Raw genomic sequence first — 15,662 nt, 5'->3', positions numbered from 1 at the left:
ATACTAGGGAGACTATACGATATTTACACATGTGTGTCTGGTTTATTTCACTTATGAGTATATGTTCAAGTGGCATCCACTTCAATATAAAGGCTTGCAATTTATCATTCTTAATAGCTGAATAATACTAGGTATCAATAACCTTGAAAGAGCCCAAAATTTTCACTGGCCCAACCCCTAACAGGAAGAGACCCTGTCCCATATTTATGCGCAGTTGCTATGTGACTCATTTCCTCATTTGATACTGAATTTAATCAATTTTATCTGAGCAATGGTTCTTGTAATCTCATTGGTTTACCGTAGTTTTGTCCCACTTCATGCCCACCAAAGTGAGTTCTCATGTCTTCTTCAGCACCTTAGACCTGCTTCACCACATGGTTTTCCTCTATAAAAGTTCCCAGAAGAGACAGCTTCCTGGGGACAACCTGCTTGGCCCCCCTCCTGTCCCTCTCTCAGACACGAGGTTTCTTTCCCTCAGTAAATATATAAAAAAAAATGACTACCATATGGCAGAATAAATACATAGGTAGATGTATGAATGTGTGCATATCAGTCAATTTACCAAGGTGGCATTGTTGATCTCACAGCATCTTGTAACAGATGTATTGAATCATTTTTCTATCTACCTTGAACATTTTGTCCCTGAGTTGCCTACATTTTGTTACCGGGTCTTTGAGAACTCAGATTTTTCTAGAAAAGAAGATAAATATTGCATGTGACCAAAAATAGTATCAACTATATGACCTGCTGTTATTGTCAAGGTCAGACAATATTTCCTAAGAATCCTGAGAACCAGAAGTGTTTAGCAGCTTCGTACGTGATCCATATCTGTCATTTCGTTAATCCTGACTTGTATCTCTTTACATCGTGACAGAATTCCAAAGAGAAAGTCCCGATGAGCAAGTAGTTATCAAATCTCAGTTTGCATCATTTTTTGCTGCTATCCTTTTGGCCAATTTTAGTGACCTATCTAAACCCTGACTCAGGTCAACAGCAAAGTACAAAATGGAATGGATATTCATGAGGTACAACTCATGGGCTGAGGAATAGTATGGCAGTCTACAGTGCAATGTTATTTGTTGCACATTCTGGAAAAGTCGCACTCAATACAAAGTAGAGAAATGATTACATGTGAAGGAGCCAACATATGGAAGGATGGCATAGAGATCATTTTAGACATTAGAGGAGAGGAAGAGGCATTGATCACACAAACTAAGGAGTAGCAATGGGAGAAAGGGGAATGGGGCAAATTTAAAGGTCGTTTGAGAATTAAAATCAAATCCTTGATATTTTTGAATATGGGAGTGGAAAAAAAAGTTATTTAGGAAAATTTAGATTTCTAGTGTACTCATCAGGTTAGTGGGTCAGTATTTCTGAGAAAACAGACCCCTGAGAAGAATGCTATGATTGCAAGTGGGGTGCTCAGTATTCGGGGTTGAACATGCCTTTCACATACTTGAAACGAAAGGTCAGTTAGGTATTTAGATTTAGGTCTTAGAAGTGAGGTCCCTGCCCACAACAAAAATCTGAGGTCATAAAGCAATGGGATCACTTTGCAAAAGCCATTATAATGGATAAATAAAGTAGAAATTCTGATTGATGATCACAGGATAAAAAACGGGAAGAAAACAGTGACAAAACTGTGTCTCTCCAACTTCTGTCAGACTTTTAGCAGAGAGAAGGGGAGGACTTACTGTCTTATTGGGATATGGAGGGAAAAGAAATATATGTACTTTTAAAATTTATTCTTTTTTATGTATTTGGTATAATGCCTCACTATGCAGCTCAGACTCCTAGTGATCCTTCTGTTTCAGCCTCCCCAGACCTGGGATTACAGGCATGCACCATCATGCTGTCTCGGTGTCTGACTCAGTGTGCCCTGGAGTGGGGCCCACATGGAATATGGTGCAAAATTTATTTTAAAGATCTGGAATTTTGAACATTTATTTACATGCTTACAGACATGAAATCAGAGAAGATGTAGATGATACAATTCCTTCCTTGCCTCATTTATCTGTGTTATTGTTGAATTTGTGAGTCCATTGCTATTCATTAATTAAAGTCCATACAAGGGATATTTAAATATGAACAAGAAAAAGACTTCTAACTTTCTTAACTCTCAGCTTGGAATGTCCTTTTCCACCTCCTCTGTGTTCTATATGTGTCCAAAGTTTGTCCACCCTTCAAGGAGAGATTCAAATCCATATTTTATATTTCTTCTCTGATGCTCACTGCCCTGGCATTTCACTGTTAAGCCTTCTTTACTTTATTGGTATCACCTATTCTCTCCTCTTCTTTCATTTGAATAATTACATGTTTCCATTGTTTATCTAGCTACTAACTTTTACAGAAAAGTCATCATTTTTATCCACATTTCTCTTTACTCAGTGCAAGAAATAAAAATTCAATCAAGGGAGGTTTAGTGGAAAAATGATTTAGCAGAAAAGTTCACATAACAGTCATGAGCTATAAAGGCTATTATTTTTGGACAAGAGGTGAGTATGTGACTTGGATTTTTTTTCAGAAAATATCATATGTTTTGTTACCTACTTGATCTACTTTTTAGATTCTTCTTTACTATATTTTTACCAAGAAATTTTCTAATTGAGAATTCTCCTAGGTCAATACCTACAAGATTCAACAAATTTTGCCCGCAATTATTATCCTCCCTTTTAATTAAAAATTTTTATTTAATAATTTTATTGAGAAACAAATAGCAATGAGACAGTTTCAAAACTGATTAGTAGGACAGTTTCAATAATTAATACATTGCATATTGTTGGCTTAGTGGCTATCCATTTTGCAAGATGCAGACATGATATCCTGTCCACAAACACTATTAGAACTAATCTTTCTATTCATTGAATTAATATTTATTTTGCTGAATTCATGCACCTATGATATTTAAGTGACAATGGAATACCCTTCTCTGACAAAATTAAACAAAAAAAGGGATACAAATGAATGACCATTTTGTATCTGTATATTCAAAATAGTTAGGATAGATATCTCCCCTTTTAATAGGAAGGTTTTATCTCGGAGAATTCACACTTAGTTGCTTCCCAAATGGTTTATAATGATAATAATTAGCATTTAAATAGAAATTTACCTGTGAGGGAGCCTTATGACTATGCTTATTATCTAATGGAATGATCACACTATTATCTTAGGTTGAAAAATCTTCAAATATAAAAACCTAAGACTGTTAAAGTTCAGAAGCTGATAGGTAGTGATGCTTTGCATTTTGCCAGAAACTTTAATATTATGGTATGAAATTGAAACATGGAAGGCCATTAGTACCTTTCCAGGCCTTAAAATTAGCATGCAATACAATTTAAGGTACAACTACAAAAAGACAAAAAACACCTTCTCCAGTAACCCACCATCTGTCAAGAAATCTTTTCTTTTCTACAATCTCTTAATTGCCACAGGATATGAATGAGGACCAAAAGAAGTCAGTCTGTTTGAAATGCTTGGTGAGATCATTCAAAGCCAGGCTCCGGTTGTGATCACCCATGACACACTGCTACTTTTGAGAGCATTATAAGAGCATAGCACTTCGTAGAATAAATCTCAATTCAAAATCCACCCCCCCCCCAAAAAAAAAAAAAAAAAAAAGATTTCACCGTACAGGTTCTCTTATGTCCTGAGTCCTCACTGCCTTTGAATGGCTAGGACCAAAATAATGGCCATCCTTGTAGCCTCTCTATTTCTCTAATTTTTTGTTTGCAAACTTTTTCTGTTAAACATCCAGAAGAGAAGTCTAATGATATTACCTGTAACAGAGGCAGTTGAACTTAACATCGCTGTCTGTCTGAATATCAAATGCCTTAGACATAACATGGAACTGCTATTTTCCAGAAACCATGAATATTCTAAACTTTAAATCTTGATAGAATGTGAAAAAATTACACATTTTTGCACAGAAATTTAGAAATCAAACCATATACAACAGGTTTTGCGTTAACTTGGTCTTAACCATACAGCAGAAAATTATAACCACGAGGTATGAAAGTAATGCCATATTAATATGCTGAGGTATAAAAGGGTGAAGTAAAAAACTTCTGACAATTGCTAGTTCTGCTGATAATCCATTACTATTATGGACTATTGGACTATATTGGGTTACTTTGCTGAATTCAAGTACCTACAATCTTTAGACTAGCTTCAAGTATGTAAAGGTCCTTTAAAGTCTTATCCAAATATAGCTTCTCTCACTGCAGTGGAGCATCCATCTCTGACAAAACAAAACAAAAAAGATGGATATAAATAAAAACCATTTTGTAGTGAAAAAATATATGTATATATAAGATAGGATGGATGTACAGTTACTTACTTTTAGTTAAATGAGACAAGATATCATGTCTACATCTTGACCTCTGAATAACTACTATGAAGACAGGAATATGCAATGCATTAATTGTGTAATTGTCATACTAACCTGTTTTGAAACTGTTTCATTGCTATTTTATCTTTTTTCTCATTAAAATGAATAGAAGATAAAAAATACATAAAAATGATTAAAAAATAAAACATAAAAAATTTTTGCTTTGAAAAAAAAAATCCCAAACCCTGAAAGACTCTGTCCTTCCATAATATCTTAATGAAACCAACTGTTTGCCATTGCAGAATTAATTGAGCGGGGAGGTGTCCTATGCCTTGGGGATGTCAATACCCAGTTCCCATTCTCCAGGCAGAGCAGATGAAGCAATTGTCTCTAGAGGAAAAGAAGAAGCATGGTTCTACATATTCTTTTCTCCTGAAATTCAATTCACTTATTCCACTTGCTTTTTCATTCATCAGTTCCAAATGCCATCCTTCTTTTTTAAGTTCCTAGGAGACAATGGTGAAATGTTACTGACATAATATTGAGGAAATTAACATTAAAGATTTCAGGAGAAAGTATAGCTCATTTTGTTGAGAAATGGCAGTGGATGTCAGTAATTTGTGACAGTGGGCTTGCCTACAATCTTCATGGTAAAGTAAGAAATACTTAAATAATTAGTGAAAATCTTAGCATGGTTGCCATATTAGCTCCTCAGTAGCATTCATTCCTACTTCATCTTCAAAATTATGTACAAAGTTCTGTCCTTGACTACCGGTGGTCTAAACCATATTAAAGAAAAGGTGCTGGGAAATGACTTCCCAGTTTTGTTTTTTTTTTTCTGCTCTTAGAGAATACCTCAGAATGCCACATGTGAAGTTGATGTGGGACTATAAAATGCAGTGTAGATTCTTGGAAAGTAGTCAAAGTCCTACTTTCAGCAGTTGTAAGTTATGGCTTCTATCATTATCTCCATTCAGAGAGCGACATCAGTGTTGGGTATAGATTTGGAAAGAAGAGATGCATTTTGCATTATCTTGTTTATGTTACTCACATTGTACAAGACTGTGTCAAGTTCCAGGCCTATATTAATACTTAAATCCATGAAAGTATTCTTGGTATGGAATACTGCTTTGACATCCTCATTTGGAAACATGGTTCTGTAGGGCTTAGTATATGGCTTTTATTGAGTGAAGGATTAGAATGGAAAGCAGCAAACACAAGAAAATAAAAATAAATTTAGTTTTACACAGCTTCTCCTTGTGTAGGAATTATTTAACATAACTTTTCCAGGTGAAAAAGCAACTGGAGTTGATAGAAACACCTTGTCTATGAGAAATAAATATTTTTCCAGGTAATGATTTTAATTGGTACTGACCTTTTAAAAATATTTTTATTTTTTATTAGTAAATGCTAGAAATACATGATTACATTTACTGTACAAATTGGTACATGTATATAATATGTTTTCTTTTCCCCCCTCCTTCAACCCCTTTTATTTTCTAGTATCAGATTCACTTATTTATGAGACTTTATAAAGTTGATTATCATATATACAGGTTAAAAACCAGACTAATAGGCTAGAGAATATCTAAAACACATAAGACACACTTCAATAGAGGTACACGTTTAGATAAATTGTTCATGATAGAATACAGTACTTTTTTCTCTCTTTTTTCCTATTATCTGTCTTTTATTCAACAATCTATTTACACATATGCATACATATAAAAAAGAGAATTTCATATAAGAGAAACCATGTGATATGTAAGCTTGTGTGTCTGAGTTATGTCTGAGTTACTTCACTTGACATTCTGGTCTCAAGGTGCATTCATTTTCTACAAATGACTTAAGTTTATCCTTCTTTATGGCAGGGTAACATTCCATTGTGTATAAATCCTGCCATGTATTTTTTTATCCATTCATCTGTTCAAGAACATACAGTTTGGTTTCAAGATATAGCTACTATGAGTTGCACTGCACTCCATAAGGGTGTGCATATATCACTGTGGTATGATGTCTTCAACTCTTTTGAAAAGCACTGGTTTATTTTAATAACAAAATTCAAGAAAACATTTGGTTTTTATGGGCAAAAGGTACATATTTATATGTGCCTTTATTTTCCATGAGGATTGATCTTCGATCAATACTATTTGAAACAAGATCTTGCATACAATAAAATGCATGTGTTTAAAATGTATAATATTACAAGCTTTGATATATATATATAATTCATATTTTATGAGAATTAAATGAAATTGAAACCATCACCTCTCAAAATATTGAACATATCCATCCCTGCCAAGTTTCCTTATGCAACACTACAATATCTGTTCACCATACCTCTATCCCAGTCCCCCAGGAAAGATTTGTATCAGCTGCTGTCCTGTAGCTTGCTTTTCAAATGTAGCATTGTCAAAAAAAACTATTATATTTAATAAGCTTCTTCATATTATTTTGAAATTCATCCAGTAGTTCCTTATATGTATAGTTTTTGATACTTACTGAAATTTGATTTCATTACTGTATCCTGATTTATTTGTCTATTTGCTTATTGGTGGATATTGCTGTTATTGTCTATCATTGGTTTCTATAACAAAATTGTTATTGTCATATAATTACAAACCTTTATAATCATATGTTTTCAGTTTTTTGAGTACGCATGATTTTAGTGTTTTGCTCACATGTTAGATGTTTGATATTTTGATGAAAGTGCCAAGCTACTTTTAAAATGCTTATATAATTTTACAGAATTTTCCCTTCAGCAGTTTAAGAAAGTTTCATTGACTCCAGTACCTTAGCAATACATATTATGACAGTATTTCTTAAACTTGATCATACCAAAGGGTTTACAGTAGCTTATGGTAATTATGACTTCACTTCCTCAAGTGGCTAGTAATTTTGGTAGTAGTTTTATACTTTTTCTACATTTATGCATTTTCTTTGGCAAATTAATGTTAAAATATATGCCTGTTTTTATATTTTATCATTTTTCTTATAGTTTGACCTTCATATATTTTTATAGAAATCACTTTCAAGTACACAACTTTCAAATATTTTCCCACTTTGTAATTTGTCTTTTTATTCATCAGTGTCTTCTGAATATCAGATATTCTCAATTTTAATTATTTAAAAATTTAAAACCTCATTTTTCCATGGTTCTATCAAGATCACATATATTTTAGATTACATTTTAACCTATAAGTTTCACACGCTGTAGCTATGACTTATTTAAATGACATTTTACATATGTTGTGATTTGATGATCATGGCTGATATTTTCTACATGAGTAGCCAATATTTCAGGCATCACTTATTGAAATGAAGACACAGATAACAAAAATTTGTCAGGCTTGATATGTTAATTATTCTAAATTTTAAAAACCCTAGTCAGTAAAAACATGTTTTGAGAAAAGACTTGAAACCTACAGGATAATACAATCTACAGACCCCTCTGATTCTTGCATGTCTTTTACTAAGAAATTGCCACCTGAAGAGATACACAAGGAAGGCTCATTTAAATAAAAGCTTTTGTCACTAAAGAGAGAAAGACAGATCTTCTATTAACTCTTTCATTACAAGAAACTAAAGATTCCAGAAGACCATCCACTCATTCTCAAAACTACCAGCTGTTAAAATGACAATTGAAAATAGAGTTCCCCTACACAGATAACCAACACACTAAGAGGGAAATTGGAGAAACAAAAATTTTTACAATACCACTGCAGAAAATTAAATACCCTGGAATTAATCTAAATAAAGAAGTAAAAGGTCTTTTCAAGGAAAATTACAGCATTCTGAAAAAAGAGATTGTAGAGAATTTCAGAAAATGGAAAGATTTTCCCTGCTCCTGGATAGGAAGAACGAACACTGTGAAGATGGCCATGCTCCTAAAATTGTTATACAGATTTAATGAAATCCCTATCACACTACCACCAACATACCTCATGGACATAAATAAATCGTTCCTAAAATTGATTTGGAAACAGAAAAGATTGCAATGGCTATCCTGAGCAATAAAGACAAGGCAGGAGGCATTATAATTCCTGACTTGAAATTATACTATAAAGCTACTGTGATAAAATTAGCATGGTACTGGCAACAAAACAGACCTGAAAATCAATGGAATACATTAGAAGATGCAGAAGACTCTACAAACACACTCAGATAACTTATCTTCAACAAAGGTGCCACATATGCTTACTGGAAGAAAGAAAGCCTCTTTAACTAATGATGCTAGGAAAACTGACTCCCTACATCCCAAAAACTAAATCTTGACCAAGGTTTATCACCATGCACTAAGCTAAAGTCAAAATGGATTGAAGACCTAAACATTAAAACAGAAACTCTAAATCTCTTGGAAGAGAAAGTAGGAGGAACTCTTGAAGACATAGGAGTAGACAAGGAGTTCATGAACAAAAATCAAATTGCACAGGTAATAGTTGAAAGAATTAACAACTGGGACCTCTTCTTATTGAGAAGGTTTTGAATGTCAAAGAAATTATCGGCAAAGTGAAAAGACAATCCACAAATTTGGAAAAAATCTTAACTAATAAGCACTGAGAAAAAAGTGTGCTCTCTAGAATTTATGAAGAAATTAAAAATATTAGGGCCCCAAAATTTAAAAACCCAAGCCAGAAATGGACATCTGAGATGAACACACACTTGTCCAAGGACAAAATTGAAGAAGCGAATAAAAACATGAAAAAATACTCCACATCACTAGCCATCCATGAAATGCAAATTAAAACAACACTGAAATACCATCTCACTCCAGAAAGAATGGCTATCATAAAGAAATCAGCCAACAACAAATGTTGGAGAGGCTGTGGGGAAAAAGGAACCCTTCTTCACTGCTGGTGGGAATGTAGACTGCTGCAACCATATGGAAATCAGTGTGGAGACTCCTTAAAAACAAGGACTGGAAATCCCATTCAAGGCAGCTATCTCTCTACCGGTAATTTTCCCGCAGGAACTGAAAGCGTCATATCATAGTGATATATGTGTACCTATGTTTATTGCAGCACAGCTTGTGATAGTCAAATATTGGAAACAACCAAGATGCCCCTCACCAGAGGAATGAATGAAAAATTTGTCTTAATTTTATATAACGAAGTATTACTCAGCTATAAAGAATGGTAAACTCAAAGCTTTTATATTAAAGTGAATGTCACTTGAAAATATACTCATAAGTGAAATAAACCAGACCCACATGTATAAATATCATATAGTCTCCCTAGTATAAGAACTCAAAAGAAGAGGTAATAAAAATAGAAAGTTATAACACAATTAAAAGGAAAGTGAGAACTTGAGGATTAGACAATGAAGAGAGGGCAAAGGGAAAAGCTAGGAAACATGACAGGGGCAAAGCCATATAGTTATTTGCACAAAATGGGTAAGACAATGATCCTGAGAATCTTCAGCATGTTTTTGGAAACTTGCAGATAATTGGTAGGATTCTTACCCTGACTAACTGTATATGCTGATATCTGTGAACTAAGCACTTGCACTGAAGATAGCAATTTGTAATGGTAGGGTAATGCTCGGAATGCCTGTCATTCTGGTCTTCTAATACGTACAGTTTGTCATGACATACCAATTATTGCCATACTATTTCTCAAGTAAATGTTTGTTTAAAAACAAAAGGGTAATAAATGAAAACAAGAGACAAGAAAATATATGTCACAGGAGTGTCCTGCTACAATGCTGCATATGGTTAGATTTCTGAATTTCTGTGTAAAAATGTGTATTTGTTTATTCCTATTTTTTAAGTGATTGTTTATTTTTTAAATTTTTTCTTCATATTTTGTATATACTTAAAGTATAACATAACATTACTTGATGGAATATACCTGTTCCATGTTATGCCTCAGATGTCTGATATTCAGACAGATGGTAAGTTCAACTGCCTATTTTGTAGGGTAATAATAATAACCTTCTCTTCTGAAGGGTTAACAATCCAAAGTTGGAGACCAAAAATTAGAGAAAAAGAAGGGCTACAAGAACAGCCGGCATTTTGGCCCTAGCCTTTCAAGTTTAGTGAAGACTCAGGACATAGGAGAACCTGTGCTGTAACATCATGTAACTCAGTTGTGTCCCAAATTTTCTAATCGAGGAGATAATGGGGACACATAGGAAAGTGATCAATGATGTAGAGTGTGCCTAAGGAGAGTCACATGGAAAGGAAACATTCTCTCAGGCTTTCACAGAAAGCAAATTGGTCAAACAATGGCCATAACTCATCCACATGGCTGACACTGACAAAGGATCTACAAACTGTGTTATAGGGTTTCAGGATTAATCCTGAGGGGATTTGACTGATCTTGTCGGTTACAAAAATGACATTCCTTGTGATATAGTTCTTGCTTTATCTTGGTCATAACCATCCAGCAGAAAAGTATAAAAACAAATTATAAAAAGTAAAGCTGTATTAATATGCTGAGCTGTAAAAAGCTCAAGTCAACAACTTCTGACATTGCCAGTTTTATGGAAAACCCACTACTATCATGGACTACTGGACTACGCTAGAATACTTTGCTGAATTCACACACCTACCATAGTTAAATGACAATGGAATATCCTTCTCTGACAAAACTAAACAAAAAAATGGGATACAAATGAACGATCATTTTGTATCTGTATATTCAAAATAGTTAGGATAAATACACAACTGCATTCTCTTAATTCACTGGATAGAAAAATTTGTTTTGATGTGTTTGTGGACAGGATATCATGTCTGCATCTTTTACAATGAATAACCACTAAGCCAACAATATGCAATTTGTTAATTATTGAAAGTGTCCTACTAATCGGTTTTGAAACTGTCTCATTGCTATTTGTTTCTCAATAAAATTACTAGAAAAAATAAAATGACTTGAATATATTGAAACGATGACCATTGCATTTAATTTGTTTCTTTAATTTTCAGGGTACACATTTGAACCTATGATTGTAAGAAAATTACACGAATTCTAAAATATCTCATTTAGTAAAAGTAGTCTATATTCATAGTATTCTAATACAAATATTTCATCATAATTTGCTTATAATACCTAAACCTGAGCAGATAAGAAATTGAATATAGTTTGAAACTACAAAAATACTGTGGCAGCCACAAAGAGTATATTCCCGATTTTGTCTATAATGATATGAGCTTAAGGAATGAATTAAGAAAGATGATTGCATTCATACATTAATAAAATCTCAAAACAATATGATAATACATTTGAATTTTTTATTTTCAGAACAGGGGATTGAACTCAGGCCCTTGGCGCTTGCCAGGGAAGAGCTTATTCCACTGAGTCGTCTCCCCCGCCCCTACATTTGAAATTTTTAAATGTAATATTTTAAACTACTGAAGAAGATGAAGTCAAAAAAAATGATGATATATTGGTGATACTAATAATTAGTCTTGCCTTAGTTATTGGTTGCATGATGTAAGCAAAGTTTTCTGAAATCATGAGACCTGAGTATCTTCAGAAAATGATTAATATAAAGGGCATTTTTCATAGTGAAAACAAAATCATACCATCACTTTATGGGATGAGGATTTAAATTAGGTTCTCAGAAAGTGGAGAAGAAATTCATACAGAGATATTTATATCATAATATTTAGGCACTGAAAATAATTAACTGTTTTTAGTATGATTCCAAACTCATCGTGTGTGTCGCTGTCTTTGACTCTATATCTCTTCTGTGAGCTGTCAACTACAATAATTCTATCAAATGGCATACGTGTTACACTATAATAAAATTAAACTGGGAATTAAATTGTTCTTTAGAGGATACAAAAGAATTGCCTTAATTCAGAAGCAAAATAAAAATTGTTATAATTGTTGTACAGTTTAGAATAAAATGGTTAAAGAAAAATGAGTAATTGATCTGAGACTTACACATTTCTAATGTCACACTTCAAATATAGCAGTCCAGTTGAAAATGAAAAATAAAGTAAAATCAGCACAAACAGAGTCTAAAATGCTCCTAATTAACTTAATTAGGGAGTGTTCCTATCATATATTTTTAATGACTTTTCTAGTTGGAAGTATCAACATTGTTTCCAGACGGTGGACTCAAACCCTGAAGTGTGTATGAAACATGGGATATATTGGCAATATCACAGACATCTCGATCCAGAAGCCCTAAAAGTAATAAGTTGACACATCATAAAGAAATAATAAATATATGAGGTCATGAGTGTACTACATAATTTGATATGATTTTTACAAAAAATATAGTAGTGATTGAATGTAATACATCACCCTATAAATATGTATAATTATAATTAAAAATATGAATCATTTTATAAAGCTATCTTAGAGTTTTTAAAAACAGAATGTTTGAAAGTTACTGACACAGCAGGTTTAAGTGCAGAACGTTAGTTGGCTACCATGTCCCTTTGTGTTTTGATCCTTCTACCACTTCAGATTTATTGTTTCCTCTATTGACATCAGTAGGTCAATTAGTAGTTGTAGACATTCTTGCATTATTGATTTCTTCAAGAATAGTTTACTAAGTGACCAACTATTCTTTTTTTTTAATTTTTATTTATTTATTTGAGAGAGAGAGAGAGAGAGAGAGAGAGAGAGAGAGAGAGAGAGAGAAAGAGTGTGTGGCCAGCTCAGCCCACCAGGGGGCAGGGCTGGCTGGCATGTGGTGCTGGGGGATTGAACCGCGGTCCCTGATGCTTTTGCTAAGCTTGTTCTAAGTAGGTGCTTTAGACCACTGAGCCATCTCTCCAGCCCCTTGACCAACTATTCTAATAGCATATATTTATTGGACAAGAATTATAAATTACCTTTCTCCTATTGTTACATATTGAAAAATTTAAGGGATGAAAACTGTATAATCTTTGCAATATCCTAAAACTATGTAACAAAGTGTATATTGAAACCAGTCAGCTATCTCAAAGCCCTTTTCTCACCATCACTTACACTTACTTTCCAAATGCCAGATGATATGAAACCCATGTGATATTTGCACATATTTATAACAAAGTCTTCTTTCTTTGTGAAGTTTTTTTCTACTAAGAACAGTTATTGTTATTACTTTAACTTGGAATGTTTTACTTATCCTTAAAATTCCATAGAACACATTGTCTGTTTTTGGTCTAAGAACTCTTAATTACTTTCTCTTGAAAAGTTTCTCTCATTTTTGAAATTCCACAGAAGTCATTAAACCTACTTTTCTTGAAAACACAAAATCTTCTGTAATACATCATGAAAGACTTCTTTCACCTGGTGGTTTCTTAAAGTATAAATGAAGGGATTTAGTAAAGGGGCAATTGAAGTATACAGCAATGCCACATCTTTAGATGTAGACACTCTTTCTTTTGCAGATGGTTTTATATACATAAAAATACAGCTACCATATGTCATAGAGACAACAATCATGTGGGAAGTACAAGTGGAGAAAGCTTTGGTCCTTTGCTGTGCAGAAGGGAATTTTAGAATGGTTTTAATTATATAACCATAAGAAAGAACCACTAATATCAATGTGAACACTAGCGTCACCACAGCCAGCACAAAAGACATCATTTCAAGGACATGTGTATCTGTGCATGAGATCTGAAGAATAGGTGAAGTTTCACACATAAAGTGGTCAATTATGTTGGAATCACAGAAGTGCAGCTTTAGCCCCATGACCAAAGGGGGAAAGATGATTAAGAATCCAGTTACCCAAGAGCTGAGCACGAGTTGGTAGCACACCTTGCTGTTCATTATAATTGGGTAATGCAGAGGTTTGCAGATGGCCACGTAGCGATCATAAGACATGGCAGCCAAGAGGTAAAACTCTGTAACTCCTAGTAAAAGAATAAAAAATAATTGTGCAGCACAACTGTTATAAGAAATGGTTTTATCTCCAGTCACAATAGCTACCAAGAATCTGGGAATGCACACTGTTGTGAATATGATTTCCAAAAAGGAGAAATTTCGTAGGAAGAAATACATTGGCATCTTGAGACGAGGATCTAGCAGAGTGAGAAGGATAATGACTAAGTTGCCCATCAGGCTCAGTGTGTAGTTCAGAAACAGAAATAGAAAAACCACAATTTTTAAGTGTGGGTCATCTGTCAATCCTATGAGAATGAAATCTGCTATTGATTGATTCTTCATTTCTCTTTTATCAGTCTAATCAAAGCTATATAAGAGAAGAAAAATTAGAATATATGAACTCATCTATATGTATATATAAAGGCAAAAATATACATTCTTAAGTTTATACATTTGCAAGTAATATTTCTAGCCTGAAATTTCAGATGAGCATAACTATGCATTGAAGATTAATTCATTATTCTAGTTTTATGTGTTTTCCTTAAATCTTTATCCAAATTTCTTCTAAATTGGAATAATATGAATTCTTGGTTACTGTTTACTTAAAACTATTACTTCCAAATGGTTTCTTATCTGCATGTGTAATTTAAATGATGTGTTAATTATCTAAAACTCAGTTGGATACTATTTTTTTCATATTTGTACAACTTTCACTAAGTTTGTTTGACTTTTAAAATGAGTTTAGGGTGACGAGTCAGAATTTAAGATTATGTTACAGTTTCAATGTTGTTAATAACAAGTAAATATATATTTCTAACAGTTAAAATCCTATTTTAATAGTTTTGAAGTTTTCTCTGCATTTGGAATATATTATTGTTGTTAGCAAATATCTGGGTTTGTTTTGTTGCATTCAAGAGAAAAGTCATTCACTAACATGCAGCAAATGTTAAACATAACAAAACATGGCCTAATCAAATGAATTATGTATTACTTAAAACATTTTCCTTTTAATTTTTCTAAAATGTATTGTTTCACATATCTGCATCATTACAGTATTTATTTTCCCCACATTCTTTCCAAATCTGTTGAGTGTTATAGGAAAAATTTTACTTCATAGTTTTTCTGTGTATAATAGTTATATTTAATCCAGTCTTGTACTGTTCCTTTGTAATATATTAAATGTCTTAGTATATTTCAATATATATATATATATATATATATATATATATACATACTGTTTGTGGGCATTTGAAAATGAATTAGTAAATGTTCTTTGGCTATCTTTATTGTTTTGCATTTATCTTGTAATGTACTTGTCTTGGTTTTATTTCTACATTTAACTTCCATAAATTAATTTCAGAAAACAGTAATTTGTTATTGCAAAACATATTAATGAATAGTGCTAATATTTTTAATGAAACTGAAGACATATAGGTTTATCTAGAAAGTAGTCGCCATCTTTTATTATAAAAAATATTTTCAGCCTATATCTAAAATTAATTTTTCACCCCCTTCTGATTTGCAATATTTTCTAGGTGTTAGCCAAACATTTTCAGAAATACTTGAGC

At 33.0% G+C, this 15,662-nt stretch overlaps 1 protein-coding gene across 1 annotated transcript; it reads right to left on the bottom strand.

The window, feature by feature from the left end:
• Window positions 1–13,500: 13,500 nt before the first annotated feature.
• LOC101563524 (olfactory receptor 6C6) lies at window positions 13,501–14,436 on the bottom strand. Its single transcript, XM_004648187.1, has one exon. It carries the CDS (start codon window positions 14,434–14,436, stop codon window positions 13,501–13,503), a length of 936 nt encoding a protein of 311 aa, XP_004648244.1.
• Window positions 14,437–15,662: the final 1,226 nt, after the last annotated feature.

The sequence above is a fragment of the Octodon degus genome, unplaced genomic scaffold (genome assembly GCF_000260255.1).
Source record: "Octodon degus isolate 3935 unplaced genomic scaffold, OctDeg1.0 scaffold00358, whole genome shotgun sequence".
NCBI lineage: Eukaryota > Metazoa > Chordata > Mammalia > Rodentia > Octodontidae > Octodon > Octodon degus.
The sequence above is the reverse complement of the archived record's forward strand: the minus strand, read 5'-3'. Positions and strand labels throughout refer to the sequence as shown.

Bases quoted from the DNA above. Each gene is read 5' to 3' on its own strand.
- LOC101563524 (XM_004648187.1), bottom strand. From the start codon at position 14,436: ATGAAGAATCAATCAATAGCAGATTTCATTCTCATAGGATTGACAGAT.